The following is a 20,845-nucleotide window of genomic DNA, read 5'->3' on the forward strand; positions in this document are numbered from 1 at the left end:
ATGTCTGTAGGAGTGTTTTCATGCATATTTGTACGTGCCATCGTAATGTAATCAAGCTAGTGTCATTAGCATGACCTAATATGCTAACACGTTTACGAGTTTACATTCTTTTTGTATTGTTTCACTTTCATAAATTCCTCAGTAAATTCAGCAAAACGTCAGCGTGGAGTTATTGAGTCTGTTTAGCTGATTGGAGAGCTAGCTTGCGCAGCTAGTGGCTCCATGACCATGACTTCTGTTTTGTTTGATCAGCCGTTTTACTGCCGTGTTACAGACACCGTTTGGAAACAGATAAGGTACGTAAATAAACATTTACAGAATATTTCTGTGTAAATAACTCATTTCACAACATTTATATCTGCATCATTTAAATGTAAACTTTTTTTTCTTTCTAAAATTGAATGGGTGCGGCTTAGAGTCTCGGAAAACACGGTAGTTCATTTTCCGCCATTTAGGCGAGCATTATTAACTTTTAAGAGCATTCTGTATTTAGCTGCACCAGATAGCCCTCTGCTAACCAGACCAAAAATAACAATAAACAGTAACACTAAAACCATGTGACTAAAATAAATTCAGCTAATTTTCATTGTCGTTTACGTCGACTAATCACGGCAACGCTCTATAAAATCAAAATAATGATTATATAATTAATATTTAAAGAAACAAAGCTCTGGTATTAGACTAGTATCGGAATCTGTGCGTTCTTAACATTGTTCATTGAAGGAAACCTTTCCATTATTATTAGAATCACTTTGCATTAAAAACTTCTAAAACTGCATTAAGTCGTCTCTGCGCTGTAAACATCACTTCTAATGAAGAAAACCTTTTTCTGCATTGTTGCCCAACTTCCTGTCTAAACATCTGCATTTCACATAAATATGATACAACTTTATATATATACACGCATATATATATATATATACATATATATATATGTGTTAAAATACATATATATAGGTATATATACATATACATACATACGTATGTATGTATATGTATATATACCTATATATATGTATTTTAACACATATATATATATATATATATATATATATATATATATATATATATATATATATATATATATATATATATATATATATATATATATATATATATATATATATATAAATAAAGGGCTGTCAAAGTTAGCGCTTTAACTGATAATCCCAAAACATCATGGCATATATCGTGTATAGACACAGATTAATCACAGAATTTATTTGGACCATATTAGAGGAATATTTGGACAGAATGAACTGTACATGAGAGTACTTTACGTTCAGGTACGTAACATGAATGTTTCCTAGTACGCACACATTGTATCTCATTTACGCTCCGGAAGAAGAGTTGCCAGGAACGAGACGAAGGCAAGTTAACTTTCGGTTTCGATTCCCGCCAAGGACTTTGCGATGACGAGTGAGGAGACTCGGCTGGCAAACTTCACCTCAAAGTAAAGCCTCAAATTGTTAGCGAGTTTTGAGCAAATAAATGTTCCTGCGTTACATTTGAACAATACATATGAATTGTTGTCCGAATAATGGGGTCTTTTTTAATGTTATTTAAATTATGCAAGTAAGTAATTTACTGCCATTAATCCCAATTAATCAAAATGCAAAAGTGTGATTAATCTGATTTAAACATTTAATCATTTGACAGCACGAGTATATCTGGAACAATTACAATTTTTAATTGCGATAAATGTTGAAGATTTTTGTGATTTATGATTGTTTGTGAGGGCACCAAGGGTACTTCCGTGTGTGTTCCAGGACAGTTCAGCTTGTCGTGTGGTCTTGGTATTGACTAATAACTTCCTTGTTATGTGTGTTTGATACACAGTATTGTAGAACACTTGATATCATATTGAAAGCATACACAACTTCAGTAAAATACAAACTCATATTTACATCCTTTCTTATGGAACTCTTTGCTTCACTATACAAACTTTGTGATTTAATGGAGGTTCCTCTGTGTACATACATGAAATAAATGATTCTCATTAAGTTTGTCCACTAATTGTGCCTCGGCCTGGTCACTCGTCTGAGCTCCAGCGTGGACGCCATAACCAGGAAACGTGGCGTGGAAAAGTACAAACTATCTCCCGGTTTTGCTTCATTGTAGGGTGAGAAAAGCAAGCCCAAACAGGCAACCGCACGTTCAAAAACAAGCCCCCCCCCCCCACCAAAAAACGCCTGCGACTCGCAAACTTAGCAAGCGACTTTAGAAAAAAGTTAGTTTGTAGTACGCAACCTTGACAACACAACCAGGACTCAAGTTTCAGCTTTGTATTCTTTTCTCTGATCGTAACATTAAAAAAATTATCTCGTTAAAGGAAACTTACATTAACTTCTTATTGCATTAACTTTGACAGCCCTATTATACATATATATATACTGTATATATATACTGTACATATATATATATATATATATATATATACTGTATATATATATATATATACACATACATATATATATATATATACTGTATATATATATATATATATATACATAAATATAAATATATACATATATATACAGTGTATATATATATATATATATATATACATAAATATAAATATATACATATATACAGTGTATATATATATATGTATATATATATATATAAATATATATATATATATTTATGTATATATATATATATATACATAAATATATATATATACATATATATACAGTGTATATATATGTATATATATATATATAGGTATATATATATATATATACATATATGTATACCTATATATATATACATACATATATATGTGTGTATATACATACAGTATATATGCATGTTTACATATATATGTGTGTATATACATACAGTATATATGCATGTTTATATGTATACCTATATATATATATATATATATATATATATATATATATATATATATATATATATATATATATATATACACATATATATGTGTATATATACATACAGTATATATGCCTGTATATATATATATAAATATCCACACATATGTATACATACATATATATATACACATAAATGCATATATATATATCCATCCATCCATTTTCATTTTCTACCGCTTGTCTATATATATATATATATATATATATATATATATATATATATATATATATATATATATATATATATATATACATCAAAAAGAAAGTACCGACCAACAATAATTCAATTTGAAGTAAAGTACTAGTTTTGATGGACAGAATGTCAGCTAAAGAGTCCCCCAGAGAAGTCGGGTGTTGTGTTCAGGTTCTGTGCTAGATAGGCATCGGCAGGCTCATCTTTGCTCTTCCTCGTAGAACTGTGGAGACAGACAAAAAAAAAAAAAAATCATTAATAAGTAGGAGTGTGCGATATTACGGTTTCAAAATATTATCAATAATGCCGTGACGTGTGACGTATCAAACCAAACCATATTTTCCAGACAATAGAGTGCACGGGAATATAAGCCACACCCACTACATTTGACAAGAAATTACATATTAGCTGCACCGCAGAAATAGAATATACCGATAGGAAATATTCTGTAAATGTTTATTTAAATACTTGAATTGTTTCCAAATAACAGGGCAGTAAAACGGCTGATCAAACAAAACAGAAGTCATGGTCATGGAGCCACTAGCTGCGCAAGCTAGCTCTCCAATCAGCTAAACAGACTCAATAACTCCACGCTGACGTTTTGCTGAATTTACTGAGGAATTTATGAAAGTGAAACAAAACAAAAAGAATGTAAGTTAATAATATCAATCAATCAATCATCAATCTATGTTTATTTATATAGCCCTAAATCACAAGTGTCTCAAAGGGCTGTACAAGCCACAACGACATCCTCGGTACAGAGCCCACATACGGGCAAGGAAAACTCACCCCAGTAATAATACTAACACGGACACTTGCAAACATGTTAGCATATTAGCTAATGCTAACGACACAAGCTTGATTACATTACTATAGCACGTACAAATAAGCATAATGTACTGAAAGCATTTATTGATACATGTACACAATTATTATGTTTTGACCTAAAATACTCTAAAGATGCATTGCACCAGTAAATGCTTTTAAATGAAGAAAAAAAAAAAGAATAACATTTTATATATCACAAAAAGACACTATGGTGGTAAAATAAGTGTAAAAGGTACATCTTATTTATATTGCTACTTAAATGTATTGTTATTTCTATTATTATAATTATTATTATTTTACTTGTTGTGGTTTAATTATTTGTTACTAATTTATATCCGTTTTTTTTTTTAAAAGTATATTAAAAGTGGAGTTTTGGTGGTACAATAAATACTCAAATTCATGAATAATCGAGTAATTAATCGTGATTACAATATCACTCAAAATGATCATGATTATTATTTTTTACATTTCCAATAATTCAAATTAACTTTAAAAAAAAAAGACCTGAATATGTTTGACAAAAATCTATTTTATTGACAGAAAGTCCAACATTTTATACATTGTATATAAAAAGTTGTGTTTGGTGTGGAGGAGCACGTGTGGACAAAATATATCTCGATTATTCGCGATTAACGCAATAACTGTTGTGATTAATCACATGAGGTAATGCATTAATGTGACAATTGAGTCCATTTATTTTATTTCAATAAAATAAATTAGATGTGGCCTGCCTTGTCATTAGATGTGGCCCGCCGCATCATTACATGTGGCCCGCCGCGTCATTAGATGTGGCCCGCCGCATCATTACATGTGGCCTGCCTTGTCATTAGATGTGGCCTGCCTTGTCATTAGATGTGGCCCACCACGTCATTAGATGTGGCCTGCCTTGTCATTAGATGTGGCCCGCCACGTCATTAGATGTGGCCTGCCTTGTCATTAGATGTGGCCCGCCTCGTCATTAGATGTGGCCTACCACTGCATTAATGTGAGCTGTGGCCATCTACGCCAGCTACACAATTTTACATGACCAGCTACACCATTTAATGACACCTGCTACACCCTTTAATGTGGCCCGCCAGATTGTTTAATTTGGCCCGCCTCATCATTTAATATTAAAGTGGCCCTCCACATCGTTAATATGACCCGCCAAATCATTTAATGTCGCCAACTAAATCATTTTAACGTGAACAGTCAGGTTATTTAATGTGACCTGACAGATCATTTCATTTGGTCCACCTCGTCATTTAAATTGGCCTGCCACATCATTAAAGTTGCCCTCTACAATGTTAACGACCCGCCATATCATTTAATGTCGCAGACTAAATCAATTAATGTGGCCCGCTACATCATTAAAGTGGCCCTCCACATCATTAATGTGACCTGCTATATCAATTAATTTTGGACCACTATATTATTTAACCTGACCAGCCAAATCGTTTAATGTGGCCCGCCGCTTTATTTGATGTGGCCTGCCTCATCATTTAATGTAGCCTGCCACATCATTAAAGTGCCCCTCCACTGTTAATTGAACAAGTGCACTTAGTAAGTGCACAATTGAAGTACACTTAAGTACACACATTAAGTGCAATTGTTAATTGAACAAGTGCACTTAGTAAGTGCACAATTGAAGTACACTTAAGTACACACATTAAGTGCAATTGTTAATTGAACAAGTGCACTTAGTAAGTGCACAATTGAAGTACACTTAAGTACACACATTAAGTGCAATTGTTAATTGAACAAGTGCGCAAAATGAGTGCAGTTACTAAGTGCAAAATTTTAAGTGCAATTAAGTGCACATGTTGAGTGCACAAGTTAAGTGCATGAAAAAGGTGCATTTACTAAATCCACAATTTAAGTGCAATTAAGGGCACATGTTGAGTGCACAAGTTAAGTGCGTGAAAAAGGTGCATTTACTACGTCCACAATTTAAGTGCAATTAAGTGCACATGTTGAGAGCACACGTTAAGCACACAAAATAAGTGCACAATTTAAGTGCAATTAAGTGCACACATCAAGTGCACACATTATGTGCACATGTTGAGGGCACAAGTTAAGGGTGCAAAATAAGTGCACCACATGTGAGTGTACAATTTAAGTGTGCTTAAGTACACATTAAGTGCACATGTTGAGTGCACAAGTTAAAATGTGCAAAATAAGCGCACGTATTATTTGCACATTACGTGCACATGGTAATACACAAGTAAAGTGTGCAAAATAAGTGCACTTGTTAAGAGCACAATTCAAGCACAATTAAGTGCACACATTTAGTGTGCATGTTGAGTGCACAAGTTAAGTGTGTAAAATAAGTGCACTTACTAAGTGCACTTACTAAGTACACAATTTAAGTGCAATTAAATGCACACAGTAAGTGCACATATTGAAGTACACTTAAGTACACACATTAAGTGCAAATGTTAATTCAACAAGTGTGCAAAATAAGTGCACTTACTAAGTGCAACATTTTAATTGCAATTAAGTGCACATGTTGAGCGCACAAGTTAAGTGTGCGAAATAAGTGCACCTACTAAGTCCACAATTTAAGTGCAATTAAATGCACACAGTAAGTGCACATATTGAAGTACACTTAAGTACACACATTAAGTGCAAACGTTGATTCAACAAGTGTGCAAAATAAGTGCACTTACTAAGTGCAACATTTTAATTGCAATTAAGTGCACATGTTGAGTGCACAAGTTAAGTGCGTGAAAAAGGTGCATTTACTAAGTCCACAATTTAAGTGCAATTAAGGGCACATGTTGAGAGCACAAGTTAAGCACACAAAATAAGTGTACTAAGTGTACAATTTAAGTGCACACAATATGTGCACATGTTGAGGGCACAAGTTAAGGGTGCAAAATAAGTGCACCACATGTGCGTGTACAATTTAAGTGTGCTTAAGTACACACATTAAATGCACACGTTGAGTGCCCAAGTTAAAATGTGCAAAATAAGCGCGCGTACTATTTGCACATTACGTGCACATGGTAATTGCACAAGTAAAGTGGGCAAAATAAGATAGGAGCACAATTTCAGTGCAATTAAGTGCACACAGTAAGTGCACAAATGAAGTGCATGAAATAAGTGCACCAACTAAGTGCACAATTGAAGTGCACACACGGCGTGCTTGTTGTTGAGTGCACAACTTAAGAGCGCTTAAGTACACAGGTTGGGGCTGTATAGCTCGGTGGGTAGAGTGGCCGTGCCAGCAACTTGAGGGTTCCAGGTTCGATCCCTGTTCCGCCATCCTAGTCACTGCCGCAGTGTCCTTGAGCAAGGCACTTCACCCACCTGCTCCCAGTGCCACCCACACTGCTTTAAACCTCATTTCAATAATGGCTTTCACTGTGTATTGATTGGTTTAGCAATCTATTGATTAGGTGGTTGGATTAATGGAGTGATGGCACAAAACTCACTTTGAAGTTTCAATGCGTATTTTACAGCAAATAGTTGAAATAGATAGACATAATTGTGTGGATGGTTGCAGTCCTAAACACGGAAGAGGAAACAAGAAGACTCACCCTTGGTGACGTAAAGGTAGAAGAAGTCACAGTAGAAGATGGTCTGCACCACACCAGACACCACAGCGATCTGGTCGAAGAAGCCCTCGGTGTGGTAGCGCCACACCCAGTTGGCGATGTAGAGCGCTCGGTAGAGGCCCAGGAAGAAGAGGTAATGGGTGGTGATGGACTCGGCCTCGCCCGTCTTGGTGATCATGAAGAGCTGCGGCATGATGGCCACAGACTCCAGGAAGATGGAGAAAGTCCACAGGATCTGGGTGGAGCGAGAAGAAGAAGAAGAAGAAGAAGAAGAAGAAGAAGAAGGGCACAGGGAGCTTTGGGCTGGAAGGACAGGAGTGGACCGTGGTTTACCTCCAACGGGGTGAGTGCGTAGTTCTCCAGGAAGGAAAGACCGATGACTGGCACCAACAGGAACTCCACACGGAAGGTGTCGTTCTCAGAGTTGTAGGAGCTCCTGAAGCGCATGTAGATCATGTACACCGTGGCATAGGACAGAGCCAGAAACACCACCTGACATCATTATATACACATCATTATTATTCATCATTATATACACATCATTATTATTCATCATTATATACACATCATTATTATTCATCATTATATATGCATAATTATTATTCATCATTATATATGCATCATTATTATTCATCATTATATATGCATGTAGATCATGTACACCGTGGCATAGGACAGAGCCAGAAACACCACCTGACATCATTATATACACATCATTATTATTAATCATTATATACACATCATTATTATTCATCATTATATACACATCATTATTATTCATCATTATATACACATCATTATTATTCATCATTATATACACATCATTATTATTCATCATTATATATGCATAATTATTATTCATCATTATATATGCATCATTATTATTCATCATTATATACACATCATTATTATTCATCATTATATACACATCATTATTATTCATCATTATATACACATCATTATTATTCATCATTATATATGCATAATTATTATTCATCATTATATATATGCATCATTATTATTCATCATTATATATGCATAATTATTATTCATCATTATATATGCATCATTATTATTCATCATTATATATGCATGTAGATCATGTACACCGTGGCATAGGACAGAGCCAGAAACACCACCTGACATCATTATATACACATCATTATTATTCATCATTATATACACATCATTATTATTCATCATTATATACACATCATTATTATTCATCATTATATATGCATAATTATTATTCATCATTATATATGCATCATTATATATGCATGTAGATCATGTACACCGTGGCATAGGACAGAGCCAGAAACACCACCTGACATCATTATATACACATCATTATTATTAATCATTATATACACATCATTATTATTCATCATTATATACACATCATTATTATTCATCATTATATACACATCATTATTATTCATCATTATATACACATCATTATTATTCATCATTATATATGCATAATTATTATTCATCATTATATATGCATCATTATTATTCATCATTATATATGCATGTAGATCATGTACACCGTGGCATAGGACAGAGCCAGAAACACCACCTGACATCATTATATACACATCATTATTATTCATCATTATATACACATCATTATTATTCATCATTATATACACATCATTATTATTCATCATTATATAGGCATAATTATTATTCATCATTATATATGCATCATTATTATTCATCATTATATATGCATGTAGATCATGTACACCGTGGCATAGGACAGAGCCAGAAACACCACTTGACATCATTATATACACATCATTATTATTAATCATTATATACACATCATTATTATTCATCATTATATACACATCATTATTATTCATCATTATATACACATCATTATTATTCATCATTATATACACATCATTATTATTCATCATTATATATGCATAATTATTATTCATCATTATATATGCATCATTATTATTCATCATTATATACACATCATTATTATTCATCATTATATACACATCATTATTATTCATCATTATATACACATCATTATTATTCATCATTATATATGCATAATTATTATTCATCATTATATATATGCATCATTATTATTCATCATTATATATGCATAATTATTATTCATCATTATATATGCATCATTATTATTCATCATTATATATGCATGTAGATCATGTACACCGTGGCATAGGACAGAGCCAGAAACACCACTTGACATCATTATATACACATCATTATTATTAATCATTATATACACATCATTATTATTCATCATTATATACACATCATTATTATTCATCATTATATACACATCATTATTATTCATCATTATATACACATCATTATTATTCATCATTATATATGCATAATTATTATTCATCATTATATATGCATCATTATTATTCATCATTATATACACATCATTATTATTCATCATTATATACACATCATTATTATTCATCATTATATACACATCATTATTATTCATCATTATATATGCATAATTATTATTCATCATTATATATATGCATCATTATTATTCATCATTATATATGCATAATTATTATTCATCATTATATATGCATCATTATTATTCATCATTATATATGCATGTAGATCATGTACACCGTGGCATAGGACAGAGCCAGAAACACCACCTGACATCATTATATACACATCATTATTATTCATCATTATATACACATCATTATTATTCATCATTATATACACATCATTATTATTCATCATTATATATGCATAATTATTATTCATCATTATATATGCATCATTATTATTCATCATTATATATGCATGTAGATCATGTACACCGTGGCATAGGACAGAGCCAGAAACACCACCTGACATCATTATATACACATCATTATTATTAATCATTATATACACATCATTATTATTCATCATTATATACACATCATTATTATTCATCATTATATACACATCATTATTATTCATCATTATATACACATCATTATTATTCATCATTATATATGCATAATTATTATTCATCATTATATATGCATCATTATTATTCATCATTATATACACATCATTATTATTCATCATTATATACACATCATTATTATTCATCATTATATACACATCATTATTATTCATCATTATATATGCATAATTATTATTCATCATTATATATATGCATCATTATTATTCATCATTATATATGCATAATTATTGTTCATCATTATATATGCATCATTATTATTCATCATTATATATGCATGTAGATCATGTACACCGTGGCATAGGACAGAGCCAGAAACACCACCTGACATCATTATATACACATCATTATTATTCATCATTATATACACATCATTATTATTCATCATTATATACACATCATTATTATTCATCATTATATATGCATAATTATTATTCATCATTATATATGCATCATTATATATGCATGTAGATCATGTACACCGTGGCATAGGACAGAGCCAGAAACACCACCTGACATCATTATATACACATCATTATTATTAATCATTATATACACATCATTATTATTCATCATTATATACACATCATTATTATTCATCATTATATACACATCATTATTATTCATCATTATATATGCATAATTATTATTCATCATTATATATGCATCATTATTATTCATCATTATATACACATCATTATTATTCATCATTATATACACATCATTATTATTCATCATTATATACACATCATTATTATTCATCATTATATATGCATAATTATTATTCATCATTATATATATGCATCATTATTATTCATCATTATATATGCATAATTATTATTCATCATTATATATGCATCATTATTATTCATCATTATATATGCATGTAGATCATGTACACCGTGGCATAGGACAGAGCCAGAAACACCACCTGACATCATTATATACACATCATTATTATTCATCATTATATACACATCATTATTATTCATCATTATATACACATCATTATTATTCATCATTATATATGCATAATTATTATTCATCATTATATATGCATCATTATTATTCATCATTATATATGCATGTAGATCATGTACACCGTGGCATAGGACAGAGCCAGAAACACCACCTGACATCATTATATACACATCATTATTATTAATCATTATATACACATCATTATTATTCATCATTTTATACACATCATTATTATTCATCATTATATACACATTATTATTATTCATCATTATATACACATCATTATTATTCATCATTATATATGCATAATTATTATTCATCATTATATATGCATCATTATTATTCATCATTATATACACATCATTATTATTCATCATTATATACACATCAATCAATGTCAATCAATGTTTATTTATATAGCCCTAAATCACAAGTGTCTCAAAGGGCTGTACAAGCCACAACGACATCCTCGGTACAGAGCCCACATACGGGCAAGGACATCATTATTATTCATCATTATATACACATCATTATTATTCATCATTATATATGCATAATTATTATTCATCATTATATATATGCATCATTATTATTCATCATTATATATGCATAATTATTATTCATCATTATATATGCATCATTATTATTCATCATTATATATGCATGTAGATCATGTACACCGTGGCATAGGACAGAGCCAGAAACACCACCTGACATCATTATATACACATCATTATTATTAATCATTATATACACATCATTATTATTCATCATTATATACACATCATTATTATTCATCATTATATACACATCATTATTATTCATCATTATATATATATAATTATTATTCATCATTATATATGCATCATTATTATTCATCATTATATACACATCATTATTATTCATCATTATATACACATCATTATTATTCATCATTATATACACATCATTATTATTCATCATTATATATGCATAATTATTATTCATCATTATATATATGCATCATTATTATTCATCATTATATATGCATAATTATTATTCATCATTATATATGCATCATTATTATTCATCATTATATATGCATGTAGATCATGTACACCGTGGCATAGGACAGAGCCAGAAACACCACCTGACATCATTATATACACATCATTATTATTAATCATTATATACACATCATTATTATTCATCATTATATACACATCATTATTATTCATCATTATATACACATCATTATTATTCATCATTATATACACATCATTATTATTCATCATTATATATGCATAATTATTATTCATCATTATATATGCATCATTATTATTCATCATTATATACACATCATTATTATTCATCATTATATACACATCATTATTATTCATCATTATATACACATCATTATTATTCATCATTATATATGCATAATTATTATTCATCATTATATATATGCATCATTATTATTCATCATTATATATGCATAATTATTATTCATCATTATATATGCATCATTATTATTCATCATTATATATGCATGTAGATCATGTACACCGTGGCATAGGACAGAGCCAGAAACACCACCTGACATCATTATATACACATCATTATTATTAATCATTATATACACATCATTATTATTCATCATTATATACACATCATTATTATTCATCATTATATACACATCATTATTATTCATCATTATATACACATCATTATTATTCATCATTATATATATATAATTATTATTCATCATTATATATGCATCATTATTATTCATCATTATATACACATCATTATTATTCATCATTATATACACATCATTATTATTCATCATTATATACACATCATTATTATTCATCATTATATATGCATAATTATTATTCATCATTATATATATGCATCATTATTATTCATCATTATTCATCATTATATATGCATAATTATTATTCATCATTATATATGCATCATTATTATTCATCATTATATATGCATGTAGATCATGTACACCGTGGCATAGGACAGAGCCAGAAACACCACCTGACATCATTATATACACATCATTATTATTAATCATTATATACACATCATTATTATTCATCATTATATACACATCATTATTATTCATCATTATATACACATCATTATTATTCATCATTATATACACATCATTATTATTCATCATTATATATGCATAATTATTATTCATCATTATATATGCATCATTATTATTCATCATTATATACACATCATTATTATTCATCATTATATACACATCATTATTATTCATCATTATATACACATCATTATTATTCATCATTATATATGCATAATTATTATTCATCATTATATATATGCATCATTATTATTCATCATTATATATGCATAATTATTATTCATCATTATATATGCATCATTATTATTCATCATTATATATGCATGTAGATCATGTACACCGTGGCATAGGACAGAGCCAGAAACACCACCTGACATCATTATATACACATCATTATTATTAATCATTATATACACATCATTATTATTCATCATTATATACACATCATTATTATTCATCATTATATACACATCATTATTATTCATCATTATATACACATCATTATTATTCATCATTATATATATATATAATTATTATTCATCATTATATATGCATCATTATTATTCATCATTATATACACATCATTATTATTCATCATTATATACACATCATTATTATTCATCATTATATACACATCATTATTATTCATCATTATATATGCATAATTATTATTCATCATTATATATATGCATCATTATTATTCATCATTATTCATCATTATATATGCATAATTATTATTCATCATTATATATGCATCATTATTATTCATCATTATATATGCATGTAGATCATGTACACCGTGGCATAGGACAGAGCCAGAAACACCACCTGACATCATTATATACACATCATTATTATTAATCATTATATACACATCATTATTATTCATCATTATATACACATCATTATTATTCATCATTATACACACATCATTATTATTCATCATTATATATGCATGTAGATCATGTACACCGTGGCATAGGACAGAGCCAGAAACACCACCTGACATCATTATATACACATCATTATTATTCATCATTATATACACATCATTATTATTCATCATTATATACACATCATTATTATTCATCATTATATACACATAATTATTATCCATCATTATATATGCATGATTATTATTCATCCTTATATACACATCATTATTATTCATCATTATATATGCATGTAAATCATGTACACCATGGCATAGGACAGAGCCAGAAACACCACCTGACATCATTATATACACATCATTATTATTCATAATTATATATGCATAATTATTATTCATTATTCTATATGCATAATTATTATTCATCATTATATACACATAATTATTATTATTCATCATAATATACACATGTTTATTATTCATCATTATATACGCATGTTTATTATTCATCATTATTTACACATGTTTATTAGTCATCATTATATACACATGTTTATTATTCATCATTATATACGCATGTTTATATTCATCATTATATACACGTTTATTAGTCATCATTATATACATGTTTATTATTCATCATTATATACGCATGTTTATTATTCATCATTATATACGTATTTTTATTATTCATCATAATATACACATGTTTATTATTCATCATTATATACGCATGTTTATTATTCATCATTATATACGTATTTTTATTATTAATCCTAATATACACGTTTATTATTCATCATTATATACGCAGGTGTATTATTCATCATTATATACATATGTTTAATATTCATCATTATATACACGTTTATTATTAATCATTATATACGTATTTTTTATTATTGATCATTATTTACACATGCTTATTAGTCATCATTATATACACATTTATTATTCATCATTATATACACATGTTTATTATTCATCATTATATACACGTTTATTATTCATCATTATATACACATGTTTATTATTCATTATTATATATGTATTTTTATTATTGATCATTATTTACACGTTTATTAGTCATCATTATATACGTATTTTTATTATTCATCATAATATACACATGCTTATTATTCATCATTATATACGTATTTTTATTATTCATCATTATATACATATGTTTATTATTCATCATTATACACACGTTTATTATTCATCATTATATACACATGTTTATTATTCATTATTATATACGTATTTTTATTATTAATCATTATTTACACATGTTTATTAGTCATCATTATATACATATTTTTATTATTCATCATAATATACACATGTTTATTATTCATCATTATAGACGCAGGTGTATTATTCATCATTATATACATATGTTTATTATTCATCATTATACACACGTTTATTATTAATCATTATATACGTATTTGTATTATTCATCATTATTTACACATGCTTATTAGTCATCATTATATACACATTTGTTATTCATCGTTATATACACATGTTTATTATTCATCATTATATACACATGTTTATTATTAATCATTGTATAAACATGTGTATTATTTATCATCATATACACGTTTATTATTCATATTTATATACACAATTATTATTCATCATTATATACCCATGATTATTATTATTCATTATATTCACATGTTTATTAGTCATCATTACATACATGTTTATTATATTATTCATCATTATATACACATGTTTATTATTCATCATTATTTACACGTTTATTATACATTATTATATACACATGTTTATTATTCATCATTATATACACATTTATTATTCATCATTATTTACACGTTTATTAGTCATCATTATATACACATGTTTATTACTTATCATTATACACGCATGTTTATTATTAATCATTATATACACATGTTTATTATTCATCAATATATACACATGTTTATTATTCATCATTATATACACATGTTTATTATTCATCAATATATACACATGTTTATTATTCATCATTATATACACATGTTTATTATTCATCAATATATACACATGTTTATTATTCATCATTATAGACGCATGTTTATTACCTATCATTATACACGCATGTTTATTATTAATCATTATATACACATGTTTATTATTCATCATTATATACACATGTTTATTATTAATCATTATATACACATGTTTATTATTCATCATTATACACGCATGTTTATTATTAATCATTGTATAAACATGTGTATTATTTATCATCATACACACGTTTATTATTCATATTTATATACACAATTATTATTCATCATTATATACCCATGTTGATTATTATTCATTATATTCACATGTTTATTAGTCATCATTATATACATGTTTATTATATTATTCATCATTATATACACATGTTTATTATTCATCATTATTTACACGTTTATTATTCGTTATTATATACACATGTTTATTATTCATCATTATATACACATTTATTATTCATCATTATTTACACGTTTATTAGTCATCATTATATACACATGTTTATTACTTATCATTATATACACATGTTTATTATTAATCATTATATACACATGTTTATTATTCATCAATATATACACATGTTTATTATTCATCATTATATACACATGTTTATTATTCATCAATATATACACATGTTTATTATTCATCAATATATACACATGTTTATTATTCATCATTATATACACATGTTTATTATTCATCAATATATACACATGTTTATTATTCATCATTATATACACGTTTATTATTCATCAATATATACACATGTTTATTATTCATCATTATACACGCATGTTTATTACCTATCATTATACACGCATGTTTATTATTAATCATTATATACACATGTTTATTATTCATCATTATATACACATGTTTATTATTCATCATTATATACACATGTTTATTATTCATCATTATACACACGTTTATTATTAATCATTGTATAAACATGTGTATTATTTATCATCATATACACGTTTATTATTCATATTTATATACACAATAATTATTCATCATTATATACCCATGTTTATTATTATTCATTATATTCACATGTTTATTAGTCATCATTATATACATGTTTATTATATTATTCATCATTATATACACATGTTTATTATTCATCATTATTTACACGTTTATTATTCATTATTGTATACACATGTTTATTATTCATCATTATATACACATTTATTATTAATCATTATTTAAACGTTTATTAGTCATCATTATATACACATGTTTATTACTTATCATTATACACGCATGTTTATTATTAATCATTATATACACATGTTTATTATTCATCATTATATACACATGTTTATTATTCATCAATATATACACATGTTTATTACTCATCATTATACATGCATGTTTATTATTAATATTATATACACATGTTTATTATTCACCAATATATACACATGTTTATTATTCATCATTATATACACATGTTTATTATTAATCATTATATAAACATGTTTATTATTCATCGTTATATACACAATTATTATTCATCATTATATACGTACATATACTGTATATATATATACATACATATACTGTATATATATACATACATATATATATAAATATACATATATATATCTTTATTGCAGGAGGATGCAATATATATGGCGATATAGATTGGAGTGTCTTACCTTCATGACTGTGTTGTAGGGAGAAATAAAGACGGTGAACAAGTCAAGATATCTGGTGCTGAAGACGAGTGCAAACAACACCTGAGACTTCCCAGAAATGCCTAAAAGCAGAAAAACATTTATCAAGTGGAAGCAAAATAATAAATTGATGTAGTAACAATGTGTGTTAGGGTGCTGCAGATGTGTAATTAAAGACTAAATAAATGTGTGTTAGGGTGCTGCAGATGTGTAATTAAAGAGTAAATAAATGTGTTAGGGTGCTGCAGATGTGTAATTAAAGAGTAAATACATGTGTTAGGGTGCTGCAGATGTGTAATTAAAGAGTAAATAAATGTGTGTTAGGGTGCTGCAGATGTGTAATTAAAGAGTAAATAAATGTGTTAGGGTGCTGCAGATGTGCAATTAAAGAGTAAATAAATGTGTGTTAGGGTGCTGCAGATGTGTAATTAAAGAGTAAATAAATGTGTGTTAGGGTGCTGCAGATGTGTAATTAAAGAGTAAATAAATGTGTTAGGGTGCTGCAGATGTGCAATTAAAGAGTAAATAAATGTGTGTTAGGGTGCTGCAGATGTGTAATTAAAGAGTAAATAAATGTGTGTTAGGGTGCTGCAGATGTGTAATTAAAGAGTAAATAAATGTGTTAGGGTGCTGCAGATGTGTAATTAAAGAGTAAATAAATGTGTTAGGGTGCTGCAGATGTGCAATTAAAGAGTAAATAAATGTGTGTTAGGGTGCTGCAGATGTGTAATTAAAGAGTAAATAAATGTGTTAGGGTGCTGCAGATGTGTAATTAAAGAGTAAATAAATGTGTTAGGGTGCTGCAGATGTGTAATTAAAGAGTAAATAAATGTGTTAGGGTGCTGCAGATGTGTAATTAAAGAGTAAATAAATGTGTTAGGGTGCTGCAGATGTGTAATTAAAGAGTAAATAAATGTGTTAGGGTGCTGCAGATGTGCAATTAACGACTAAGTGCAATTGTGCAGATGTGTAATTAAAGACAAGATGATGTTACCTGCACAGGACTTGGACTTCCATATCTTCACCAGCAGGATGACGATGGCCACCAGGTGCGACACGTCACCCGCCAGACGGAAGACGTTCATGTTTTGCTCCTTTTAACGCACTTTGAAGCGTGAATGAGTGAAGTAGCTGGATGGATGAATGAAGAATGAATGAAGAATGAAGAATGAAGAGTCCAAACAAACACTTTAGTGACAAGCGAGTGGGGGGGGGGGGGGGGGGGGGGGCTAAGAGAAAAGCCAGCAGTTTGACGGAGATGGCGGACTAACTAACTAATTAACTAACTAACTAAGTCAAGAAAGTTGTAGTAAAGACTGACAATGACGATGATGTACTTACTGGAGTACACGCAGTGACGTCACGACGATGATGTAGTTAGTGAAGTTACACGCCGTGAAGTTACCGTCAAGTTGTGGCGAGGAGGTGACGTGGCTGTCAGCGCGAGAGCGACACCGTCAAGTGAAATCACCACGCTAGGAAATACGGCGTTTTCCGGTTAAGGGTTTTCAAAGTAAAACTCCGCCAAGTGCGTTTTCGTTACCCGTGAAGATTTGACTCCCATTATCATTGTTGACAATATTAAACACCAAAGTATAACTCTGCCATTCGTTTGTGCTACATACATTGTAAACATACATTGCTGTTCTGTTCTGTGCTGAACTTTTATTTTTTTAATTTGTTAAGTATGGAAATACATAATCATAATTGTTATGTAGCCATGTTTTTTTTAAATTATATATATTTTTTAACTGTTTTGTATTTTAAATAAGTCCTCGAAGTCCCACTTTAGTGTATTAAAATCGTGTTTTAACTTCCACCCTGCCAGGGACCAAAATGGTCCTGCTCTTAAACATAAGTAGACATATTTTTTAAGTTTGACTTTTACACTTAAGAGTATTGCAACAACTTTACACATATAAGCACAGGTACAGTACAACATTAATATACACAAAATATAATAAGCACCTTCAAGGTCAGTCTGAACTCACCCTGATTATTTTCATTGCATTTAATTTCCAGGACTTTCCAAAGTAAAAGCTCTGTTTTGAAACCTATTGCAGTTAGTTTCTGGCTTCACCAAGTGGTTTAGGGTGGTTATTACACTTAAAACCATTTTTTTATTTCAAATTCCAGAGGCACAAGAAAAGTTTCAATGGGAAAAGCCTGAATAAAAAGATGCGTTATAATAGGAGTCAATGGTGGTCAAAAAGGGTGTTAGTGTACAGTCGTTTTCATTTTTAACATTTTTAATAACACATTTTAGCTAGTAGATTGTGAGTCTTATTGTTGTGTGTAAACTTTTTTTTATGACAGCTTAGTTCCTGTCCAGTTTTACGCTCTAATGCTGGATGCATAAAAAAGAAGATGATGTAAAAAGACAGCAGACAGTGTTACTGTACATAGCATCCACACCCTATGAAAAATAGGAGTGTGAAACTTTGGCAACCCAACAATTCCATCAGATTCCGATTCCTGGGGTGACGATTTGATTCAGAATGGATTCAACACTATTCTCAATTCAAACGGATTCTCGGCATGTATTGTTTGGTATAATAATTATCATGAATATTTTTCTAAACAGGTTACAGCAGTGTTGGGCAAACTAAGGCCCGGGGGCCACATGCGGCCCGTTCGGCTTTTCAATCTGGCCCGCAAATCATTTATTTTTATTTT

General features: G+C 28.8%; 1 protein-coding gene across 1 annotated transcript; it reads right to left on the reverse strand.

Annotated features, from left to right (window-relative positions):
• Positions 1 to 3,110: 3,110 nt before the first annotated feature.
• kdelr3 (KDEL endoplasmic reticulum protein retention receptor 3) lies at positions 3,111 to 19,652 on the reverse strand. Its single transcript, XM_062037357.1, has 6 exons — positions 19,511 to 19,652; positions 19,164 to 19,300; positions 18,152 to 18,252; positions 7,797 to 7,955; positions 7,446 to 7,698; positions 3,111 to 3,319 (listed from the first exon to the last, which is right to left on the reverse strand). The coding sequence occupies exons 2-6, from the start codon at positions 19,252 to 19,254 to the stop codon at positions 3,276 to 3,278; spliced, it is 648 nt and encodes a 215-aa protein (XP_061893341.1). The 5' UTR covers positions 19,255 to 19,300; positions 19,511 to 19,652; the 3' UTR covers positions 3,111 to 3,275.
• Between the last annotated feature and the right edge of the window lie 1,193 nt (positions 19,653 to 20,845).

Source organism: Entelurus aequoreus, linkage group LG25 (assembly GCF_033978785.1).
Source record: "Entelurus aequoreus isolate RoL-2023_Sb linkage group LG25, RoL_Eaeq_v1.1, whole genome shotgun sequence".
NCBI classification, from domain to species: Eukaryota; Metazoa; Chordata; class Actinopteri; order Syngnathiformes; family Syngnathidae; genus Entelurus; species Entelurus aequoreus.